At 45.6% G+C, this 23,400-nt stretch overlaps 2 protein-coding genes across 6 annotated transcripts in view; both read left to right on the forward strand.

Moving 5' to 3' along the window:
* Nucleotides 1–1,296: 1,296 nt before the first annotated feature.
* Nucleotides 1,297–23,400, forward strand: part of ATP9B (ATPase phospholipid transporting 9B (putative)) — a 233,069-nt gene continuing 210,965 nt past the window's right edge. For all 3 annotated transcript variants that reach the window (XR_008933488.1, XM_056854816.1, XM_056854817.1), the window contains exon 1: nt 1,297–1,302. The gene's annotated coding sequence lies outside the window, so the exon portion shown is untranslated. The remainder of the gene's footprint in view (nt 1,303–23,400) is intronic.
* The window catches only part of SALL3 (spalt like transcription factor 3), a 21,924-nt gene continuing 8,600 nt past the window's right edge, over nt 10,077–23,400 (forward strand). For all 3 annotated transcript variants that reach the window (XM_056854813.1, XM_056854814.1, XM_056854815.1), the window contains exon 1: nt 10,077–10,227. In XM_056854813.1, coding sequence (XP_056710791.1) covers nt 10,149–10,227 — 79 coding nt within the window. In that variant the 5' untranslated portion in view covers nt 10,077–10,148. The remainder of the gene's footprint in view (nt 10,228–23,400) is intronic.

Below are 23,400 nucleotides of genomic sequence, written 5' to 3' on the forward strand. Positions count from 1 at the left end.
GATGGACCAGTATAAGGCAGCTTCATGTGTTTTCTCTCTTTCTTTCTCTCTCTCTCTCTCTCTCTCTGAAGAGAGAAAGCTGGGGATCTATATGCATGTGACACCCTCAGATTGTGACTGAAATCTTTAAGCATTCCTACTAGGAAGTCCCATTAAACCCAATGGGACTTACTTAAGCCTGTTTAGGATCTGCCTTTTTTGAGTGGCTAAGGTAAGAGTGCCATGGCACAGAGCGATAAACTGCAGTCCAAGTTCTGCTCATGACCTGAGTTCAATCCCAAAAGAAGTCGGTTTCAGGTAGCCAGCTCATGGTTGACTCAGCCTCCCATCCTTCTGAAGTCGGTAAAGTGTAGAGAACTGAGGAAGGCAATGGAAAACCACCTCATAAACATAATCTGCCTAGTCAACGTCCTGATGTGAGGTCACCCACCCCATGGGTCAGTAATGATCTGGTGCTTGCACAGGGGACTACCTTTAAAGAAGAAAACTACAGCTTAGTGACATTATTTCAAGAAAGGCAAGCTGGCAATCCTGGCAGTGTGTTATATAAATTATAGGAAATTGGAAGGTATGCTTAGAGAGCCACCGTGGTGTCGTGATTAAGAGCAGTGGTTTGGAGTGGAGGACTCTGATCTGGAGAACCAGGTTTGATTCCCTACTCCTCCACATGAGCGGTGGAGGCTAATCTGGTGATCCGGGTTGGTTTCCCCACTCCACCACACTAAGCCTGCTGGGTGACCTTAGGCTAGTCACAGCTCTCTTAGAGCTCTCTCAGCCCCACCTATATCACAGGGTGTCTTCTTCTTCTTCGCTTCTGGGTCTCTGGTACACATTCTAATCCCTGCTCCAGATCTGTTTCCCTCTTGAGTCTGCCTCTTAGCCTTGCCTTAGTCAAAGTGGTGACCCTGGCATGATGGGGGGGGGGGTCTGCCTCTGCCACGCCCCTGCTTTTTTCCTCCAGATCCCCACTATATAAAAAATGCAGGTCTATTCTCTGCCAACTCTGTGAGCCTTCTCCAGCATTGCAACCACAAGCAAGGGAATCCACTTGGTACATCTGGGGTATGGGGGGAGGAAACGTCCCCTTTTCATCCTCGGAGCCCGGTTTTATAGGTTTTGGCTACCCTTCTTCCTAATCTCTGGGAGGTATATAAGTGGGTGTGGGGGAGGAGGTCCTTCTGCTTATGCCACCCTGGGCCACCTTGGTGGTGAGCAGCCGGGCAGAAGTGAGGAGCTGTCAAGCGGGTTGACAGATCGGCTGAGAAGTTCGTGGCAGCGGCTGGGGAGAAGGGGAGGGGGGCGAGGGGCTCGTTGCTGAAGGACTTGGGCGAGGGAAGAGCCGGCGGGGAAGCAGGGCGAGGGGAAGCGGAGGCCGGCTGGCTGCGAGCGGCGAAGGGGAGCCAGGAGGGCCGGCGAGGGAGGGAAGGCAGGCGCGGAGCCCGTTCTGGCCGATGAGAGGAGCGCTTTGGCCGGGGAGTTTCGAAGGAAGGAAGGAAGGAAGGAAGGAAGGAAGGAAGGAAGGAAGGAAGGAAGGAAGGAAGGGAGGGAGGGAGGGAGGGAGGGAGGGAGGGAGGGAGGAAGGGAGGAAGGGAGGAAGAAGGAAGGAAAGAGAGAAAGAGAAGGAAGGAAGGAAGGAAGGAAGGAAGGAAGGAAGGAAGGAAGGAAGGAAGGAAAGAAAGAAAGAAAGAAAGAAAGAAAGAAAGAAAGAAAGAAAGAAAGAAAGAAAGAAAGAAAAAGAAAGAAAGAAAGAAAGAAAGAAAGAAAGAAAAAGGAAGGAAGGAAAGAGGGAAAGAGGGAAAGAGGGAAAGAGAGAAAAGGAAGGAAGGAAGGAAAGAGGGAAAGAGAGAAAGAGAGGGAAGGAAGGAAGAAAGAGAGAAAGAGAGAGAAAGAGAGAGAAAGAGAGAGAAAGAGAGAGAAAGAGAGAAAGAAAGAGAGAAAGAAAGAAAGAAAGAAAGAAAGAAAGAAAGAAAGAAAGAAAGAAAGAAAGAAAGAAAGAAAGAAAGAAAGAGATTGGACAGAGGTAGTCCGGAGGCCGATCGCCGCCTGTCCGCGTGCCTAGGGCTGCCCCCCCCCCCCCGTTCCGCGGCCCTCTCCGTTGCCAATCACGCCGCTTTCCGCTCCCACCGCCTCTGCTGCGGCTCCGGCTGCGGCGCGGGGGCTCCTTGCAGGCTGCGGCCGGCGAAAGGCGCCTCCTCGCCTTTGGGCAGGACCCCGGGAGGGAGGGAGAGAGGGAGGGAGGGGCGGCCGGCGGGCCTGGCCCTTCGAGGCCGGAGGCAGGGAGGCAGGGGACGGACGGACGGGACGGACGGACGGCGGCGCGGCGGGCCGGGCGAAGGGAAGCCGCCTCCGCCCGACTCGCCTGCCCTCCCCTCGCCTCCCGCCCGCCTGGCAATGGCCCTCGGCTCCGCACGCCCCTTCAAGCTGATCCATCCGCCCGCGGCGACCCCCTGTCCCTCCCCCGCGCCGGATCGCGGCCAGAGGAATCCCGCCCCCGCCCGGGGGGCTGCGCGCTTGGCAGGACTGGGGGAGCCTGTGAATGCCGCCCCGGAAAGAAACACCCTGGGGGCGGGGGGCTGGCCGGGAGAGACAGAGACGCGCACGTGGGTTTGGGCCCCCTCTTTTCCAGACAAGCCCTTCCACGCATTGCCGGGAAGCGGTTGGCCCTCCGGCCGCCACCAATCACCCCCCACCCCCCACCCCCGTTTCATATCTGCCACGTCCAACTATTTATTGATGGCTCTATAGATATGGGATCGGGAAGGCACGGCTGTTCCTGCCTAAGGACCGCGAAAGGGAAAGGGCTCCTTTCGTTGGAAACTGGGAGGGAGGGGAGGGGAGGGGAGGGGAGGGGAGGGGAGGGGAGGAAGGAAGGAAGGAAGGAAGGAAGGAAGGAAGGAAGGAAGGAAGGAAGAAAGAAAGAAAGAAAGAAAGAAAGAAAGAAAGAAAGAAAGAAAGAAAGAAAGAAAGAAAGAAAGAAAGAAAGAAAGAAAGAAAGAAAGAAAGAAAAGGAGACAGACAGACAGGCACTGTCCCCAGATGCCTGGTTTTGCCTGGAGAACTTTCTGCATCCAGCAGGATGGACGCATTCTGGGTGGGGAGTTTCTGAAACTGACCACCAGCCTAGCAGGCGAAGGCAGAACGAAGGGGGCTGTTCTCCGCTGCCCCCTTCGACTGGATTCCCCTCCCCGGGAGGAAAAAAAAGAGGTTTCCTCTTGGGTTTTTTTTTGGGGGGGGGGGTATTTGTATAGATGACACGCCGCTCCGGCCCACCCCGCCCCCACCCCTTCCCCCCACCCCTTTTCATCATCAGCAAATAAAGATTAGGAGGGCAGATTATAGAAAGCGTTTTCCGTCCTCGACTGATCTTTATTCCGGAGCTTTTGTGATGATATTGATGATGATGATGGCCAAGTGGACAGTTTGATTTTTGTGTTTGGAGCTAGTTATAAAGAATCAATATTATATCAAGGGGCAACTTTCGTGATAAAGGACTTTAACCACTCTGGCTATTCATCATAAGTCTGTAGCAAGCAGATAGGTCAAAAGAAATTATATTGCACTAAAGAGTGTGTCTTCTTATCTCTCCCATACCAGGGGAATAAGGGACAAGACGATCGATACAGTAGCTGCCGTAGACTTCTTGCAATTATCAATAGCTGATTTCGTCTTTTGAGGCCTGTGCATCTATTAATACCAGCTAATAATAATCTTTTTTGGGGGGTTGAAAGGGAGGGGGGAAAGTATCCGCGGCAGTGAGGAATCGAAGTTTTCCTACCGGAGGGCTCCCGTTATACTTATAACTCTTGCAATGTTAAGTTGCGCCTTAGAAACAACATATAAACGGGCGTGATTGTTTAAAAAGAGAAAGACGGTGCCCCGTAGAAAGAGAATTGACCTAGGTGTGTGTGAATGCATAGGTAGATTATATATCTATATATAACACATCCCAGTGGTCATTTCCAGTAACAGACTATGGGCATCTATGCCCCATATCTTTTGGTATTAGACGTATATATTCTCCCCCCTCCCCCGATGTATCTAGCGACAATGGTGTTAGCTATGTGTTGTCTGTGGCCATTTATGCATGGGACGTTTTGCCTTGGATTTGCCCCTCTCTAGATGCACATTTTCCCCACCTGAATTCTCAGAACTCAAAAATGACACACACCCCAGTGCACAGTTTTGAGAATTCGGATGGGGGGGGGAATATACATCTGGAGAGGGGCAAATCCAAGGCAAAACCTCCCGTGCATAAAGGACCTGAATATGCAAAAGGGCGAGCCTCGGCCCCTCGATTAGGTTCGGTTCCTGTGTAAGAACTCTCCATCTGGATGCGGGGTGTAAATATTATATACATTACATGATATACGTATACATCATATTGGTTAGGCGGATGAGTGGTGTCCCCCCCCCCCGGGTTGTTCTGGTTTATTATGGGATGTGCAACTACGAGGTAATCCAGGGCAGCCTGGCTGGTTTCCTTTTTATTTTATCCCAGTTTTGGCGAAAGGGGAGGAAGGACACCCAGCAGCTCCGTTTCCCGTCTGGCAGCTCGGGTCGGTTTCAATCGGAGGACGCTCCGGATCAAAGGCAGGGAAACTGACCCAGCGAAAGAGGCCTTGGGGGAGACCCTGAACAACGGGGTCGGTGGGCGCTCTCCGTCCCCCCTAGTCCCCCACGCACCCACTTCCCAAAAAATGGTAGCAGAAAAGAAACATCTTTATAATTGGCATTTGACGTGTCGTTCGGATGAAGCGGTGGGAGACCCCGCGCAGATCCCCCTCCGACGGAAACATTTATCATCCTGATTGCTCCGGAGTGACAGCTGATGTTATCAATTACCTCCTCTTAGCAATAATCATATTAATCTAGTCTCATATATATATCTAGTCATCTATCTATCTAGTCATATATATATATACCTATATATATATATAGGGCCCGGGAGAGCAGACGGGAGGGACGAGCTCCTGCGAAACCCAGGCGTGGGGGGGGGGAGACACGCACCTGCCTCCAAGAGTGGGGGGGGGGGAAGAGAAAATAAAAGCCTGCATCTGGCGCACCGTTACGCTTGCGGGAAATGCAGGAGCGACCTTCTGTACACGTGAATCTCTGGCCATTTATGCACGGGAGGTTTTGCCTTGGATGTGCCACTCTCTAGATGCACATTTCCTCCCTCCGAATTCTCAAAACTCTGCACGGAGGGCTTATTTTTTTTAGTTTTGAGCATTTAGATGGAGGAAACATGCTTCTAGAGAGCGGCAAAACCATGCATAAATAGCCTGTCTTTCTAGGGTCCGGGACGGGGGAACCTCTCGGTGCTGCGTGACATAAGCGGAGAGGCACATACAGATGGGAGGTGAAGCCCCCCCACACACGGCTTTCCTCCACCCACCCGCCCCCCTTGAGAAATCAATCGGGCAGATCGGCTCCCCACCCCCCACCCCGTTTCCCCACGCCACAAAGGGAAAGGGAGCCGCTTAATCGGGCGCGTCCCGTTCACGTTATGGTACTAATTGGTAAAATATTATTATTAGGCAGACGAAATGATTAGGCGTCTCCTTTTGCAAGGGGAAAACCCCCCTTGCAGAGGGAAGGGCGATTAACAAATTAGATTTAATTGCGGGAGGAGGGGGGAGTAAGAACAAGTTTGGGTTTGATTATGGGGGGCTCCTTTCCCCCACCCCCACCCCGTTTTTTTTTTAATTTAATGCTTCCCCGTCCAACAGACGTGGGATAAGGAGTCGTCTCCACACGTGCATGATTTGTTGGGTTTTTCCAGATTAGTCCGTCTATTTTTATACACCGGTGCCGGTGGCTGTAATCCGCGTAAGGATGCGGGGCTAATCTACGCGCGGAGCGAGTTTTGCGCGCAGCCAGGCGTTTCGCGGGTTCGATTCCGCCCGGGAGGCGAAAGGGCAGTAGGAAAGTTTCTGGTTTGGGAGGGGAGCGTCGTGCAGTTAGTTCCCAGTTCTCTCCATCCTGGTGCTTTCCCGTCTCAGATCCAAGTTGGAAGCCGCCAGAGTTGGCAGAGTCCGCTTCTTCTGGCTGCCCTATGGGAGAAGGGGACTTGAGGAGGGGGGGGCGCCAGCAGGTGTGAGTTAAAGAGGATGCGTGACCTTTCTGTTAAAGGCTTTCCTCTGGTGACCCACTTCTACCATATCGGGGAGGGAGAGTGGGGTGTTGTTGTTTTTTATTTTATTTTTTTTAAAGAAGAGCTGGAGGACTTTCACGGTTTCAGAAGGTCTTTCCCCCTTCCCTGCAAAATACGTCAACAATGCAACCCTGCACAGAGTTACTGCAGACTCAACCCATTCAAATGAATGGGTTTTTAGACTGGAGCAACTCTCTTTAGGATTGCAGAGTGACTCCCGTCTCAACCCATTGAAATGAATGGGTTTAGGCTGGAGTCCCTCTCTTTTGGACTGCAGAGTGGGGCCAGTCTAAACCCACTTAAATGAATGGGTTTAGACTAGAGCAACTCTCTTTAGGATTGCACAGTTAAGAGGGGGAAAAGACGCCGTGGAAATGGGTCACTAGTAACTCAAGACTATGCAAATGCGGACAGATACAAATGTAGTGTTTATATCTCCGTAAAACTCGGTTGGTCATTCAACATTCAAAAGTGACTTTCTTTCTTTCTCCTCCTCCTCTCCCCCCCCCCCGACTCTTCTTCATTTTTCTTGTAGAGATTCTCACCCCTCTTACAAAATCGGCGTGTGAACGTCGGTGATCGGAAGGATGTGCGAAAGAAGTCTTTCGAACAGCTGCCGTTCACAGACATTTCTTTTTTAAAAATGGAAGTAAAGTTTAATTCAATCGTATCAAAAAAAACCCAAAAAAAACATCCTCTGTGATGCTGGGAAATTCCCGAAATCTTCACGCACGAGTCTGAAGTTTAAAGGGAAAAGCGGACGGGCAAATATACGAACTGGGTTGAAAGAGACATCTGGGTGAAGGCAGCTCAGTTGGAAAAGAGAGCTATATCTATTTCTATCTATCTATCTATCACTAGGCTTATCCGGACTCGAACCCTTTTACACGGCGAGCGGGTCCACTTCATTGCAACGGGCCTGGCTTCCGGGAAAGCGGGCTTAGGATCGCGGCCAAATGCAGGGCGGTTCGAGAGAGTCTCCGGGAGACCCAAACGCTTGCATTTTAATCCCCCCATCTCGACGCCTGGAGGTTTCTCTAACAGTTGCTGGCTTTCACCTGGACCCCTTTCCTTTGCAGGCGCGGGAATCTGATGCCTCCTGGCACGGAAACATCCCCTCTAGCGCACCTATTCTGGCTGCACTGCAGGTCTATCCTCCCCGCCATCCCCCGTCCCTTCTTGGAAAGAAATAGCAGCGGGAGGGTTCCCCTGGGACCCCCCCCCCAAATAAAAAATATTCTGCTGCTGCTAACTCAAAAGTTGCCTTCGAGTCCTGAGCTGCTGGTGAGAAGTTAGGGAAGGAAAGTTAGGGAGAGGCAAACAGAAAAATTCGGCTTCTATTTCAAAGGCATTTTACAAAATCCTAAATTCATTTAAAATCGTGAAATGCGGAGCTTATCTCCGTCCGGGGAAAGTTGCTCTTTATTTAGCCCTTTTCTAGTTTGCAAAACTACGGTCTGAAAAAAAAAAAGTGCTGTTAAAAAATTGTTTTTAAAAAGGGGGGGGGGAGAGGCGGGAGGGAAAACTTCGATCTAACGGAGCGGCCGGACTTCGTTTTGTGTTTTCCCAACAAACGGGAAAAAGAAAGGGGAGCGAAGGCGGGGCGGCGGAGATGCTATCGCGGAGGGGACGGCGCTGGGTCGGCTCCGCGGAGCGAAGCAAGTTCTCCCCGAGAGCCGCCTTTCCCCAAGCGAGGCGAGCTCCGAATGCCCTCGAGGGGTTAGGGATGGATTACATGTCGGGAGGGGGGGCCGGCTAGGACGAGAGGGGCGAGGGCAGGGGGGAATCCTCCCCCCACCCCCAAATCTGCCCACGCCTTTCCCCGCCCCAGCGGTGGGCGCAAGACCCCCCACCCCAGGGCTCTTTGACTTTGGGGAAAAAAAGGGGCCGATGGCAAAGACTTTCGGGGGGGGGGCTCAAGAACAAACAGGCGGAATCTAGTAAAACAATAATACAGAAAGAGGGCCCGTGGGGGGGGAGAGAAAAGCCCTCCAAGCGTCTGCGGAGAAAGATGCCCCCAATTCGCTGCCCGGCGGCCGGAGAAGGCGGCAGGTCAGCGGTCCGTCCCAGCGATTAAAGGAAGAGCGCCTTTCGCGCTCCTCTCGGCGGAGGGGTGCCGGGAAGCCACTTGAGGCGGAGTTTCAGACTCCCCGTCCAAAAAGGCGGTGTTGGGGGGGGGGGGGGGAGAGATCGGAGCCAGCAAAATAAAAAATAAAAAACCCAAAGGGAGAAGCTGGGCAGAGAATTCCCTGGAAAGGATCGACGCAAAAGCCCCCCGGGGGGGGAGGGGAGGAGAGAAGGGGATCCCTCCCCCTCCCTTCGAGGAAAGTCTGCAGAGAGGAGAGAGAGGGGGGAGAGAGGATCGGGGCGGGGGGAAGCCCCGGGGGGGCCGGGGCGCTGCTCCTCGGGCCGCAGCAGCAGCAGGAGAGGGTGGAGCCGGAGGCGGAGCCGCCGCCGCCGCCTGTCCCAAACTGCAAAGTTTCCCCTCTCCGCCCAAAGCAGAGCCGCCCCGGCTGCGCGCAGTTCCTCCTGCTCCGGCGCGAGGGGAGGCATCCATTGGTCAGCGCCGGCGCGCCCGGCCCGTCTCCCACCCAATCCAGGCGGCGGGAGAGGAGCAGGAGAGCGACCGCGGGGGGGGGGGTGGAGAGGAGGAGGAGGAGGCGGCGAGGGAATACCCACCCCCGGCAGCAAGACAACCCGCCACCTCCGCCACACACCCCGCCCAGCCTCGCCGGGGGTCGCGGCGGCGGCGTCTTCTTTTTTTGCCTCCCCCTTCCGCGGGAGATCCGGGCTCAGCCTCCCCCCCCCCGCGCGAACAAAAGCCGGCTCCCGGGCACGGAGGAGCGCCACCCCTCCGCACGGACCGACGCGCGCCCCGGCCGAGTCACGTCGGAACCCGCGGCGGGGAGAGAGAGAAAGAGAGGAGAGGAGAGGAGAGGGGGGGAGAGAAAACTTCCTACCGCCGGACGACGGGACGCGGCCACCGGCAGCAGCGGCTCGCCGACGGGGAGGCTCCTGCGGGCGAGAGGGAAGGCTGCAAGACAAAGAGGGAGGAGGAAGCAGAGGTGAAAGACGCCCCCCCCCCCCAAAAAAAAGTGCCCCGAGGTCTCGGCGGACGCCCCCCACCCCCGGACGAGAAGGGGAGGCGCGGCGAGGAGAGCGCGCAAAGTTTCGCCGCGGCTGGAAACCTCCCGAGCGGCAGCGGCAGCAGGAGACGGGGCGACTCCGAAGTGCGATGCAGACGAACTTCTGGGTCAGGAGGAACCTGGAGAAAAGACACCGAGTGATGTGACTGGGCCGGTTTCGAAGAGCTGGGGGCGGCGGGGGGGGAGGGGACACGCGACCCGCGAAGCCAGAAGGGGAGACCCGCGAGGCGCCGCCGCCATGCCCGCCCCCCAGCCGCGGCGAAGCCGGCACCGATGCTGCGCCAAGTGAGCGCGCGCGCAGAGCCCCCGCTGGGGTGTGGGTTTGGACGACGCCGCCGCTTCTCGCAGGAGGGGCCGCCGGGCGGACTGGGGCGACTAATTGCTGAGCGCCGGCCCTCATTTACATATGCAGCCCGAGCCCGCTGGAGCCGGGCCAATCCGCGCTCGCCCCCGGCCTCGTTAAGCGCCATGCATTATTCACCGTCGTAATTACCGAGGCGGCCGCCCTCCACCCCCCACCCCCCACCCATGCGCGAGCCGCCCCAGCCTGCAGAGCCCCGCGCGCGACCCCCCGCCCGCCTGAGCCGCCGCCGCCGCCTGGCTTGCTCGGGTGGGTCGTGACTCTGCGCCGCCCGCGCGACTTTTTGGTGGCGGAGGGGGGATCAGGACCGGGGGGGGGGTGGTCCCCAGCCGCCGGCTCGACTTTCTGCCTCGCCGCCAAGTCTTCTGCCCACCTACCTAACCACCCCACCCTCGCACACCACCACCACCCCCCTTCCTCCCAGCGCTCCACCTCTCGCTGATGCCTCTGCAAAAAGCAGGCGCAGGAAGACGCCTCACTTAGCAGCATGTCTCGGCGCAAGCAAGCCAAGCCCCAGCATCTCAAGTCGGATGAGGAGCTGCAAGCCGAGGTGCTTTCGGAGCAGGGTAAGGCCGGGAGGGAGAGGGAGGGAGAACGGGGAGGGGGGGATCCAGTGGATCTCTTCTTATGGGGCGGGGAGAAAAGAGGGCATTGGAAACCATCCTGGGGGTGGGGAGGAGAGGAGCACCTCAACACGGGGAAAGACGAAGTGAAAAGTTGCTGGGCGCAAGTTTCCTCCGCCATCCTTCTGCCCGCACTTCGCAGAGCAGTTCACAGCGGGTCGCCGTGTTAGTCTGTCTGCAGTAGTAGAAAAGGGCCAGAGTCCAGTATCTGAAGAAGTATCTGAAGAAGTGAGCTGTGGCTCGCGAAAGCTCCTACCCTGCCAGAAAATATTAAGTCTTTAAGGTGCTGCTGGACTCTGGCCCTTTTCGGCTTTAGCAGAGCAAGTGTTCCCTTCCTCCCCTTCTGGGCGCGCGGGGAGCGTCTGGTCGCCCGCAGCGACGGCTGGACTTCGGAGGGAGGTAGGTGGGTGGGAGGGCAATCCTCGGGGAGGCGTCTGAGCTGCTAGGATCCCTTCTCCCCCCCCCCCCAATATGAAGCCTAGAGGCGCCTTTCCACCCCTTTCTCCATGCGGGGTGGCGGCGTTTTCCCGGAGTCGCGCTTTGCACGCCCTCTTCTCCGAAGCGGAAAGTTCCCAAGAGTTGGAGGGGCCGGCGGGCCGGAGGAAGGGGCGAAAGCGGCGGCTGCCAACCCCACACGCCGGCGGGGCAGCCGCCTCCCGGAAGCGGCCCCGGCGGCTTCGGCCTGCCGCGCGCCCGAGCGCGAGCAAAACCGCCCCCGAGTTCGCAGCCGGCCCGGCCCCAAACCGCCTTGAAGCCGAAGCGAAAAAAACCGCGTGTATAAGTAAACCCCACTGGGGCTTTCTTTCCCGAGGAAGGGCCCCGTTGGCTTTTTTAAAGCCCCCAAAATAAAAATTTGTAAAAAGGCTCCTGAGGGGCTTTTCCTCGTCGCCACAGAGGCTCCTCCCTCAAAGCGCCCTTGCGAAGATTGCTCGGGCCAAGTGGCTGGGGGGGGGGGAGAAGGTTGTCTCTGGCCCTAGGACTTCCTGGCGCTTCCTCAAAGGAAATAGGCCTGAGGGGGAAAGTGGGGAAGGGGGGAGTCTGAGGAAAAGGGTGTGCCGTCTACATTGGGGGTCAAAGGGAAAAGATGCCTCTCCCCAAGACAATTCACAGTGGGTAGCCGTGTTAGTCTGTCTGCAGTAGTCGAAAAGGGCAAGAGTCCAGTAGCACCTGAAAGACTAACAGAAATATTTTCTGGTAGGGTAGGAGCTTTCGTGAGCCACAGCTGACCTGTGGCTCACGAAAGCTCATACCCTACCAGAAAATATTTCTCAGTGGGTAGCCGTGTTAGTCTGTTTGCAGTACTCAAAAAGGGCAAGAGTCCAGTAGCAGCTTAAAGACTAACAAAAATATTTTCTGGTAGGGTATGAGCTTTCTTCACTTTCTGAAGAAGTGAGCTGTGGCTCACGAAAGCTCATACCCTACCAGAAAATATTTTTGTTAGTCTTTAAGGTGCTACTGGACTCTTGCCCTTTTTGACTACTAGAAAATATTTCTGTTAGTCTTCAAGGTGCTACTGGACTCTTGCCCTTTTCTCCCCAAGACGTTAGGGAGGGAATCTGGGGAATGGCATGGGAATTATTGGCAAGGCCTGGGGGTGGGGGGATAAATCGCCTGCCCTCAGGCAGAGCTTCAGTCGCCTACTTTCTTGGCGGTTGCCCTGAAGTTCTTGGGGTTTTTTTTTCTCCCAAGGGTTCGAGGTCGATTATTAATTGCCACATTTGTTCACTACTTCTTTGCAGGCTGAAAGGAATGTATTCGGCCTCTTCCCCTGTGCTGGCAACCATGGCTTGCCCAAATGCTAATAAAATGAGCCACCGACGGTTTCAAACTGTTCCCCCCCCCCCAATATTCATCAATATGCTAGGATCATTTAAAAATATATATTATTAACTGCATGGCACAGTCAAATTTGCCCTGACATTTTAACCTCTGCTTCTGTGGTAAAGTCGCCCCCTTCCTTTTACAAGTTCTCCCACACAGTCATCACTTAATTTGTTGGAAAAAAATACATAGTTAGGTCCATGGTTATAAAGATTTTTTTCCTTTAGGGAAAACACAAACTTGAGTGAACCTTCTGATTATTTCCCCAAAGAAAAAGATCTTCAGTCTTCAGAACAGGAATTCAATCTGGAAGGAGAGAAGGAAGTTGGCAACAAAGGGTTTTGGGTTATTTTAAATGAACTTTACAACTTCAACATTTAGGGCAACAGGAATGTACTTCATTCGGTTTTTTTAAAAAATCTGACAAATATTCAGGGCTTACACTCCCACCAACTTCAAAAGAGTCTCCAAAACAGAAGTAAGGAAGGAAGGGAGCTGGCTGACAGCACTAATGTGAAAGGCTTGGATAATACCGGTAATAGATTGGCAGAGAAATTGGGTTACAGCTAAGGTATAAAACGTGTCTCTTAGTTTCATATTAATGCTGTTCTTGGTTTAAAAGTAGTACAGTGTGGTCCAACAAGCAGCATTTCTTTTTAAAATACAGTATTGTTAATTAAAGCCACAGTAGCAGGGTTCTTGGTTTTAGAATCTATACTACGCTGAATATTTTAAGAAGTTCATGAGAAGAACACTGAATGCCTCATTATGGTACTTCTGCTGGGTTAATAAATTGAAGAATAGTGTTAAACTAGGAGGTTTTTTTTTTTTTTTTGGTTTTGTTTAGTGAGTCTTATCTATGTAGCCATGTCACCCAAGATTAGAACAGGAGATATGCTAAAAAGAAACGTTTGCATATGGTGGGTAGATTAAGAACAAAGAATCTTTTTGTCATGGAAATAGTTTTTCTCTCTTTTTTTCTTTTTTGGGTTTTTTTGTTTTGTTTACTTCATCACATAGAATTTCTCACACTTGGTTTGTTTTGTATTGCCCTCAATGACTACATGATCAAATGAATGGATTTATTTCTGCCGAATGAGAAAGACAGTCTTTCCATCAAAAGGACTACATTGCATCCCAGTGAGGAATTTTAAAGCGTTATTATTGTGGTTTCTGAATAGCTCAAAATCGGCTTTCACAGCAGCCTTAAAATGCAACAATGTAAATACTTCTCTGCTTCAGAAGACGGTGATCAAAATGTGCTATGTCCCTTTTTTTTAATAAAACACATTTTAATTGATAGAGTAAAGCGTTTTTATAGGCAGTTAGTAAATAACAAAAAAAGAGGCAGTCCTGCTTGCATATTGTCCTTACTGCAATTTTATTTTCAGAAATATGAACAGAGTTATGTACATTAATTGCAGTGTGTATAGTCCACATGAGAGTGGTGCACATAATTTGCACCTTATTAAGGGCAAATGTTTTTACCTTTAAAGGATTTTAACTGGTGGAATACAACCAAAAGCACAAGCTGTTGGAGTTCAAACATTTCTTGTAAAGTAAGCCCCTCTTCCTTTCAGTTAATAGTTCTAGCAATGGCATCCCACCACTCCTGGCTCTCCTTTTGCAACAGGCCACAAACTAGCCCTCACAATTTAGAGCAGATGAAAAGTACATTTGTACTTTTAAAAGATAAAACTATAAATTTACTTAAGTCTTCTCTTTCTGTTTGAATCTCTGAACTTCTCAGTCTTTGATTTTAATATAATTGCTTTTGCTGTTCCTCAGTCTAGGAAGGCTGGCTTATTTTGTATGTGCATGTGAGAATCATGCTTAATGTCGCATTCAAAGTGTACTTTCATTAAGAAAAAGCTTTTAAGAGCGAATGCTCTTTTTCCCACTAACTGATATTATGTTACACAGTAGCAAAAAGAAACCTGCCAGTTTGACAGAGTGGAAGATAAACATTAGGCCGTATTTAAAGTTATATGAAGGCCAGACAATTTAGGTGGCAGTGTTACAATAGAAGTTTTAGAAATGTAATAAATAATTGTTGAAGTCAGATTGAGCTGCAGTGCAATGCAACTTTATTTCATGACATACAAAGCATTCATAAGCCACACTGTTTTTAAAGTGTTGTGGGAAAAGACAGACCATGCTTTTGGTAATTTGGAAAATGAATGCTTGCATGCAGTGATTAATTAGAATCTGCATAGCAGTTTATGCTGACAAGAAGTGTACAAAAGGTATTTTATGCACAAAACATTTTAAAGGGTGCTATATTGAAAGAAATGGTCATTATAAAGCACAATAAGTGGAGGACTTGTTATAAAACTCAGTATGGTGAATTTGCTGTTCTCTGTGCTGAATGAGTTTAATCTCAAATATCAGGAGACTTTCCCAGTTAAATGATTCTCTTTAAATCAACAGATTACAAGCACTACAGAACAGTTTTGTTTTGTTACAGCAAATGGCAACATTGTGCATACTTTTGACCCAAATGAATTCACAGTTGTTGTTGTTTTTAAAAAACCTTAGTATTTTCAAGTGGACAATAATTGAGCAGAGATGGGCTTAATAATAATTAATCGAAGGGATTGTGAGGATGTGTTTTGTCCAGGTTAAGTAACATTAATTATTGTTTACCTTGAGTTTAAAGGGAATAAACTCTTGCAGTATTCTGCTGTGACTTACAAAACCTTTCTTTTAAAAAAGTACAGAGAGGTGTGTTGTTGTTTTAACCTTACATTAAAATTGTATTTCTTGGACTTCTGTTTGGTATAATTCTAGTAAATGTATAATGTGAACCTCTTGTATTAGGTTGGGAGATTGTTTTGTTTTTATTTCCAGTGTGTTCTACTATTACCAGTTATTTTGTAGAATTTTTCTAAAAGAAAGGGTTCACCATGAGTTTTCCTTTACAATTAAGCATTCTTACTAATATTGCAGAGAATTCAGTGCAGTTGTTACTTTTCACTAATCTATAAAATGTAGTACATTAAAGAGCATGAGAGATGATGGCAGGCATTCAACAAAACATGAAATCATGAATTTTGCATTCTGTTTTAAAATACTAGTTAATGGTGTGTTTTTTAATTGAAAAACAATCCTTTTAAAAGATTTCCTGATTAGTTGTAGCATATTGAAAGAGAATTAACTTTGTGTGTGTGTTACTTTCAGACTTCTAATAAACATCTGCATCACTTTTTAATCCTATTCAAAGACCAGAAAAAACATAGCTTAATGGAAGGAATTAATTTTAAAAGTTGATTATTTTTAATATGCAAATGATAAAGAAGGCTAAAGAGGTACAGATTCTTTTGTGCTGTTAATCCCAGAGATGCATCCCCATGAAGGCAGTGAAACATATGCCTTCCATGAATAAGGATATTTAATTTTCTTTGAACAATCATTACAATTAACTCTTTTATTTATGCAATGAATATCAGCTAGGTATTCTTAAACAATAATGCTGATCATTTTACTTAATTCTAAATATTCTTAAAACTGCTACTCACAGTTCTGAAATATGAACATGTGGAAATTAGAAACAGTTGAAACAAAACTGTTTACTACCTTCATTTACATAGTTTCCCAGCACTGAGAAAAATAGAAGCTTTTATTTCATGTTATGATTAGTTTCCTGGCTGGCAAGCCAGCACCAGTATATCTTAGAACATACATTAGTAAGGACACGATCCACTCAGTTTTGCTGATAATAAAACTGGTCTCCTGTGACACTAGATCAAATGACATTTGACACATTCTGTAAAAAGTAAAGCAGAAACTGAAAATACTGAAATGGGTATTTTGTAAGCAAGCTGTTTTTAAAGCTTACTATAAGGAATAAAATACTTGGGCTTTTGATAGTATTCTTTCAGCAATAAATAGATCCAAATTATTTGGCAATTTTAAGGTTACAAAATCTGTATTTTGCTTACATTTTTGTGGGAATATTATACTGAGCGTGCAACATTTATATTCAAGACAAAGTTTATCTTTAGAGTTGCTGTTGTGTGTGCTGGAAAAATAAAATCAAGCATTAGCAGGAGGCAAGAAAATCTGCAGTCTTCCTAAACTTGTTTGAGAGTAATCCCCTAGGCGACCTTGGTGCTTACCATAGTGCAGGACTGTGAAATCACGGTATGTAAAAAAAGTAAAATAATGCTTGTTTCGTAAAAAAAAAAAAAAAAAAGTCTTGGGGAATCCAGAAAAAAATATCAGTGTGTGAGTGATTTTATTTTTGCCTAATGTGGCAACAGTACCTTCTGGAAAGTTTTGAGGGTTCGCTTAGAAAAGAATCCTATCCCTGCAGGCTAAAAGACTCGGTCTGACAAAGGCAATAAAACATCTGCATATTTTATGAAGTAACATTGTCCTTCTTTTTCCAACGCAGACTCACGCATATCGCACATTATGTTTAGTGTTCAAAGACCATCCCCCTTTTTCTGTTGCCTGTGCCTTTACTGTCCAGCATCAACTACAGAGAATCTTTTTGTTTGGTGTCAGTGCAGAGGTGGGAATTTGCATGGAGTGCCAACAAGCTTCCCCAGCAAGCTTCCGATGGAGTCTCCCTGAGGGTGGGTAGTTAGAAGTGCTTTGACAAGGCTTGCTGATTTAACCTTTGCCTGCTTTGCCCTGCCAGAGGTGGCCACTAGATGTCAAGCTCATAATACAATTAGTACATCTGTGCAGTTGACCTTGGCAGCAAGGCTTACCACTGTTCTGCTAAGTGTTAACACCAAATTTGAGTGTTAAGTAGAGATCCTTGTGAGTTTTGCTACGTCCTGTGCATTTATCAAATGCCACCACCCACCCCCAGCTCAGTACAAATGTTTACAGTACTTGTGGGGGTGGGAAGGAAGAAGCTTTCTTTTACGTCACCTTGAATTGTTTTAATTTTGCCAGTTCGGTTGCAGTTGCAGTTTGGTTTATCAAAATGACACTACTGGTCATTCTTCTAAGAGTGTTCTCTATGTGCGTACTTATGTGGGGGGTAGGGAGAGCCTGGGTTGAACTCAGTGGGATTGACTTCTGAGTAAATATACATAGGATCAGCATGTAAAGGTTCTACAAACCTTTCTCATTAGTTGCGGGTATGAATGTTTTATAAGCTCTGGCGATTGATGTTTCATTTGTTTGGCGATTGATGTTCATTTGTGAGAAACTTGGTAATTGTGCAGAATTCTTATCCGAGGAGAGGCAGGGCAGAGAAGCCTCGCTGTACTTGAAGGCTCCTGATATTATAATGTGTACATATGCAAACAGCTTTGTTGCTGTCAGTGAGATTGCACTGACAAGCTTGTACATAAAATTCTACAGGGTTCAACCTGTGTCAAGTTTCTCCTTCTGACATCCACAAGTATAAATTTAGGTCAGTGGTTTTGGTTTTGTAAATGTCCAGGAAATGCATATATCTGAAACTTTATTAAAATGCTATTTAATTATTTAGCCTATCGTTGCGGTGTAGTTCATATTTTGGCATGATATCTGGGAGTGATAAAAACTGCATTGGCTCCTAGTAAAAGGCTGCTGTCATTACAGTTTGGATACTGGAAGCACCTTCCTGCTTTCAGTGAATGACAAAGACTGGTATAACTCAACACACGGAGTTTTCAAATTTGCCACAGCATTGTTGCATACCATCTGTTACCCCCCCCCCAAAAAAACCTTGTATTTTAAAACGCGATGCTGAGATACGCTTTTATAGGTAGTCAAAACAAAATGGGAAATGCTTGATCCATTCGGCCCCTGTGTACACAAAGGCCCTAGTGGCTGGTTAGATCTTGCGTATGTTTTAAACAGAAGGCAGTTTAGTGACTATGTCACAGGTGGCTGCTAAGTTAAATTCTGAAATTTAGGCCACTGAATAGATCAAAATAAGTATACCAGATCAATTCAAGTTTTGCATAGCAAGAGTGCCCTCCACTGTTCACATTCATATTATCAGCTTATATGGCCTTTGGAGAAAAGGATTGAAATTTTTCTATTGAGTCTGGAATTTCTTCTACGTTGTTAAACACAGTAGGGGTCTCTATTTGTCTCCTCCTGTTTCACAGCTTGGGCCCAGTATGTGATAATTCATCTTTCTTTATGGGATTCAAAGCTATCATAAAAAAGAGTTTAAAATAATTAATTTGAGAGAGAAGAAATGTCTTGAATTTTATCATGAATATGATGTATATTTTAAGAGATGGCATTGTTCAAGTAAAACAAAAAATTATCTAAACTATGTACAAGGCATTAAAGATATTCACTTAAAGGGAAAATCTAATTTAAGGCTTATATATGATACTTTATATAGCTATAATATAGTTTTTAATAAATAAAATAATGTTTTTAAATACAGTGAAAATATGTATTCTCATTCTGGCAAACTGAACATATAATACCTGTTAGTCTTTGTAGCTGTCAGTAATCAGGAAGCTTAACTAGATGAAAAATTGTCTAATGCCCATATTGTGAGATGCCTTATATTTGCATGCAAGAGCCTTCTATACCTTTTGGTTTAAAACTATTCTAACTGTGCAATTGAACATTTTTTATATATCTTTTACGTACCGTGCATATTCTGCAAGTTAGCTAGCAGGCCTTTTTCCCTTGGGAAATTGTTAATAGGTTTCCAAATCAAATATGATTTTCCATCCAATATATGATAAAGAAATACTCTTGATTTCTAGCCATTTAGTTTAATACTTTGAATAGACAAAGTGTAACATTTTGGTACTTAGCTTGTTTTAAACCAACAACAAACAAGTATTATTGTTATACTCTTCAGCAAACAGTTATTTTCAGATCATTATCTTTTTTTTTTTGTCTAAAGACTAAGTTCTTGTTTACCCTGCTGTTAAACTATGCCCATCTTGAATAGGTATTAAAGAATATAGGAAGCAAAATATATAATAAAGCAGGATTTCACTGGAGAACAGCAGTTGAATAATCTTTATAAGAAATAGTAATAAAGGGTTGGTTTATTTAGAAAATTAGAAATAATATAGGAAGAACATTTATGCAGAGAAAAAGGTTCCTGGAAGAAGAACAGTATTGTCGATGCCATGCTTGTTTTAAAATACCCAAATTTAAATCGGTCAACTTTCTGTGCTGGCATATGAAAAAATGCTTGGGTGGTGAGAAGAAAGAGAGGGCAAAGGACACTAAAGATGGGAGAGTTCTGACCTACATGTGTGAATGTAGCTTTGCCATTAGGGGCAAAGAGAAAGAGGGCATGTCTCTTTATTTAGAGAGTGCATTTGTTCCATTGTGGTACCATCTGTGGTGACATCTTGCAGACTCTAGAAATATTATTATTTTTATTTGTTAATATTCACTGAAAATTAGTGGCTAAACAGAATATAGGGCCCATTGTGTTACTGTTAGGCCTCTCTGACTATAGTGGAAACCTGTACACAAGTCTCTGACAGTGAATAAATACATCATTCTAATAAAACCAGTGTTGGAACAGGAAATATTTATATGCAAAAAAAAAATCTGGCTATGCTATGAACTAACACATAATGTTTTTGACAGATGTGCCATATTCTGCCTGTAACAGTGCAGTCCTCAGTAGAGTTATACCCTTCTAAACCCACTGATTTCAATGCACTGTATCACTCATCTCTCTCTCAGTAAGGATGAATGTAATTCATATAGGAGCATGTAAATATCTGAAAAGTGCCCTCAGAGGTAATTCAGTAGCTACTAACAGTGGCAATGTTCTGTTGAAATAACTGGCATTTCTTGAGTGTGCAACCCAGAACACAACCAAAGGCATCTTTCTGGCTTTAATCCAAATATTTCAACTTAACTAGAGCTATGGATTGGGCTGTCTATGACATGAGGAAAGAGAACGTCTAATTATATCAACTCGTACCCCACAGGTATTCCTGAGTAACCCTGTGATCTAAAGAATAATGCACATTTAAGATTTGGCTACATATGATGCAGTTATTACCAGGTTGTTTTTCAGTTTTAAGAAGATCTTAAACCCATCAGTTGGAAGTATCCCATTCATTCCAGTGGGACTTTTCTAGTAATCAGAAGCATTCTGAACTTCTGATCAGAAGCTTTCTGAGCTTCCTTGAAAGGAGCAAGCAACCCAATTTTTTAAATCATTGCTTTGAGTATGTATATTTTGGTTTACAGCATTTTATGCTGACTCCTGTGCAGTTTACAGCTTTAATTTCTTGACTATTAGCTGGATCAGATAATTTTTATGTAAGATAGGCGACTGAGTTTCAAAGTGACCCAATTTCAAAGAAGCCTATTCACAAGCAAAACTGAGTCCTTATCTCACCTGTACAATGTGATTAGATATCTAAAAGAGGGACAATTTTTGTTTAAACTGTGAATTTGTCTCTTGATAAAGCAGCTAAACTCGTTCTATAATACATGTCACTGACTTCAACAGACAAGGATTATATTGTATAATGTAATGAATTAATTTTTCTTCTCCTTTTTACTATATGAAAGGGTTGTGAATTATTGGAACCATAAAAATGTATTTGTCAACTCGAATATGCAAGTTCTTGTCTTAAGTACAGGGCCGAGAAGCTGGGTTTTATCAGCTGGGTATGGGGGCAGTGGCAAATGTTCTTTTACAACGCTTGTTTTTACAGAGATTTTTTAATAGTCTAAATGGAAAGGACAGAAAACTAGTCATAAGCTGATTTATGTATTTCATTTCTGCATTATTTGTTAATGCTAAAATTCAGTTGTCCCTTGTTTTTCCTTTAATATGTGGTTATTTTGGGATAAAACAGTAATTTTACACACCTCTCATTGGTTCGATTAAAGATACATGCCTGCAAATGACAGCAGAATTCTTTAGAACCAGCAGAGTAAACTCTGCATTATGATCTTAAAAGCCTTAATAAAAGTAAGTTCTATTAACTTTCCACAGAACTGCCTTTCATCTAAAGCTGTTTAGGATTATAGCCTAATGTCTGTAAAGCAAGCATCTTCGTGCTCCAAAAGTAATGTGCAATTCCTGTTAATGAATTATTATGAGTCACCAGAAATAAATTTCAGTATTAAATGCTATGCCATCAACTGAAACATTTAAACAATCCTTGGTAAGAAATTATGATTTTTACAGTTATTTTAATTGCTGTATATTTTGAAGAATTTGTTATCTCCAATTTTAAATTACTTGCCTCTTTGTTTTGAAGAAGCATGAGTAATCCTATACTGAAATGTATAGCTTTTGGAAAATGGAAGGCGGGATTAGGCCAGTAGATTGGTAAATACAAGCTTGCCTGTCACAAGCTTGCCTGTCAGAAAGAATCCAGCACCATGAAGTCTAGTTTGATTTTTCCATTTATTTCAAGTATATTGTGGCAGTGTTAGGCCTCAGTGTTAGACCCAAAGTAGCATGGAGGAATATAAGCGAGGGCAGGATATAAGTCGAATAAATAAATAAATAAATAAAACAATGTGGGTTTTCCCTGTTTTGGAGATATACGCAGAATGCTGGTATGTCACATTTGTATCCTGTCCTTTCTCCACCAAGATTAAGGCAGTGTACATGGTGGTTAAGTCATTTTATTCTCTCACTAACCTTATGAGTTAAGCTGTGAGAAAGTGGGCTTGCCCAAAGCCTTTCTCTAAGCTTCATGCCTGAGCAGGTTTTCGAGCGCCAGTCTTTCTTGTCCCGATCCAGTACTACATACCACTTTTTATCTTGATCCAGTACTACATACCACTTTTTATCTCAATAACCACATGAAATGGTTACAACATTACCTTTTATCAGTAATCTGCAGGGCTCAGCTATGTTAAATTATAGTGTGTTCTAATCATTGTCTGGAACTCAACCATGCTTTGAGCGAACCATGGTTTAGAGTTGCTTGTTTATTTTAATTTTTCTGCATGCTCAGAACATTAGTCTTTAGGTGCATTGGCCTGTGGAGATGGCACAGCAACTTCAACTGTAGCTTACCAATTCAGAAATCTCATCAAACCATTGTTAGCTCAAAGTATAGTTTGCAAATCAATGTACTTCAAACTATGGCTTCTGGTTTAGGCTTTTGAGCAGATCACAAACCATGAGTTGTCCATTCAGACACTGAATTATCTACCTTAACCATTTATCAGGGGCAGCAGGGTTTGAACCTTGGACCTTGGCCTCCGCAGTCTGATAACATCACCTGAAATGCTGAAAAGTATTGGAAAGATTTGCCATATATGAATAGAAAACACATTTCCCTAAGAGTAGTTTGGGGAAGAGTTGGATTTTTCCAGTATAGGATTATAACTACTTCTTTTGAAGTAACTAACTTCTGGAATAAATGCTGATTTAAGTTGGTAGTAGGGGTGATCATTGGGCCAAAATGTCAAGTAAATTTGGAAATTGGCTCAGGAAACTGAAGAGTACAGTGATGGCTACCATTGCCTCCTATACTCCCATTATTACAGAAATAAGGGAATTCAGTTTGTATGGAACATACAGTTCACGCTAACAGTTTGTACAAACTTAAATCTAAAAAGTAAAGATGTGTTTGAGTGGTCTTACTAAGGGGGAAAATGATTCTGAAGTAAAGCACTTCAGATATGTGGCTCACACTGATTCCTTCTCCTTTTCTTGAGCTTTGTAGTGTATTTAGTTTTAAAGAAATTAGTCTTATTATTATAGGAAGCATGATTTTGTAAAATTTACATCTAAAGGATCAGCGAACAGTACAAAATTTGCCACAGTCTTCATGATTTCAGTTACACAGTGCTGTTTTGTTTTATGTTGATACTGTTAATATCAAAGTGTGGAATCCAATTTCATTTCATATGTACTAATTTGTTAGTGTATAAATATAGTGTTTCTATATACAGGGCTAGGTATGAAAGATATTTAATTTTATTTTATATTCATAATTATTTTGCATCCGAGAGCTGCGAAATGTCTTCATAAATAACACTGGTACACCTTTTATAATGCTGTGAAGTTATGTTGATTTGGATTTGTGCTTATAATAATGTTGTCTTTAGAGAAAATCATAGTATTTTAACAAATAGTTTAAAGGGGTTATTTGCAGCCAGCACTTTTTAGTTTTAATACAGGGAGAAAGTAAGATAATCTCTCCCATAATGACTCTGACATAAATGCTGCATTTTTATAATCTGTCAAAGGCAATTAAAAAAACCTACAGCATTTCCCTGTGATTCTGCAGGATAAATTCTAAAACCACATTAAAAAGCCAGTGTAACTGAAATCAGTTGGACTTTTGACATCCAAGTAAATTACATGAAATACTGAGACATATTTTTGTAGGGCTGCAAGCTTTAGTAGTTAATTAGTGGAAATAG

Source organism: Euleptes europaea, chromosome 8 (genome assembly GCF_029931775.1).
Source record: "Euleptes europaea isolate rEulEur1 chromosome 8, rEulEur1.hap1, whole genome shotgun sequence".
Taxonomy (NCBI): Eukaryota; Metazoa; Chordata; class Lepidosauria; order Squamata; family Sphaerodactylidae; genus Euleptes; species Euleptes europaea.